General features: G+C 69.6%; 1 protein-coding gene across 1 annotated transcript in view; it reads left to right on the forward strand.

Moving 5' to 3' along the window:
• The window catches only part of CHTF18 (CTF18, chromosome transmission fidelity factor 18 homolog (S. cerevisiae)), a gene marked incomplete at both ends in the record, with an annotated part of 9,850 nt that extends 9,597 nt beyond the window's left edge, over positions 1–253 (forward strand). The window contains one exon of the mRNA XM_010160349.1: positions 181–253. Within this exon, the coding sequence (XP_010158651.1) occupies positions 181–253 (73 nt within the window). The remainder of the gene's footprint in view (positions 1–180) is intronic.
• Positions 254–303: the final 50 nt, after the last annotated feature.

A 303-nucleotide genomic window follows, 5' to 3' on the forward strand; every position in this document is an offset into this window, starting at 1 on the left:
CGCCCGGCAGCAAAGAGCGGGGGTGTGTGGGGGGGGTGACCGGGCACCCTGCCCTCGGGCTGTGCATCACCTGGGGAGGGGGATGCCCAAACCTTGAGCTCAGCTGGCTCTGAGGGGACCCTCGCTTAGGACTCTCCTCCCCGCAGGAGCCCGGGAATGGCCTCGGCGAGGCACGGACACGGGGCTGGCTGTGCCCCCCAACCACCAGCAGCGCCTGGAGCACATCGTCCGGAGGGCGGCTGTGGAGGACAAGGTGAGGGCGCTGATTTCTGCCTCATTTCCGACCAGCCCGTACCGTGGGGC

Source organism: Eurypyga helias, unplaced genomic scaffold (genome assembly GCF_000690775.1).
Source record: "Eurypyga helias isolate BGI_N326 unplaced genomic scaffold, ASM69077v1 scaffold23751, whole genome shotgun sequence".
In the NCBI taxonomy this organism is placed as follows: Eukaryota; Metazoa; Chordata; class Aves; order Eurypygiformes; family Eurypygidae; genus Eurypyga; species Eurypyga helias.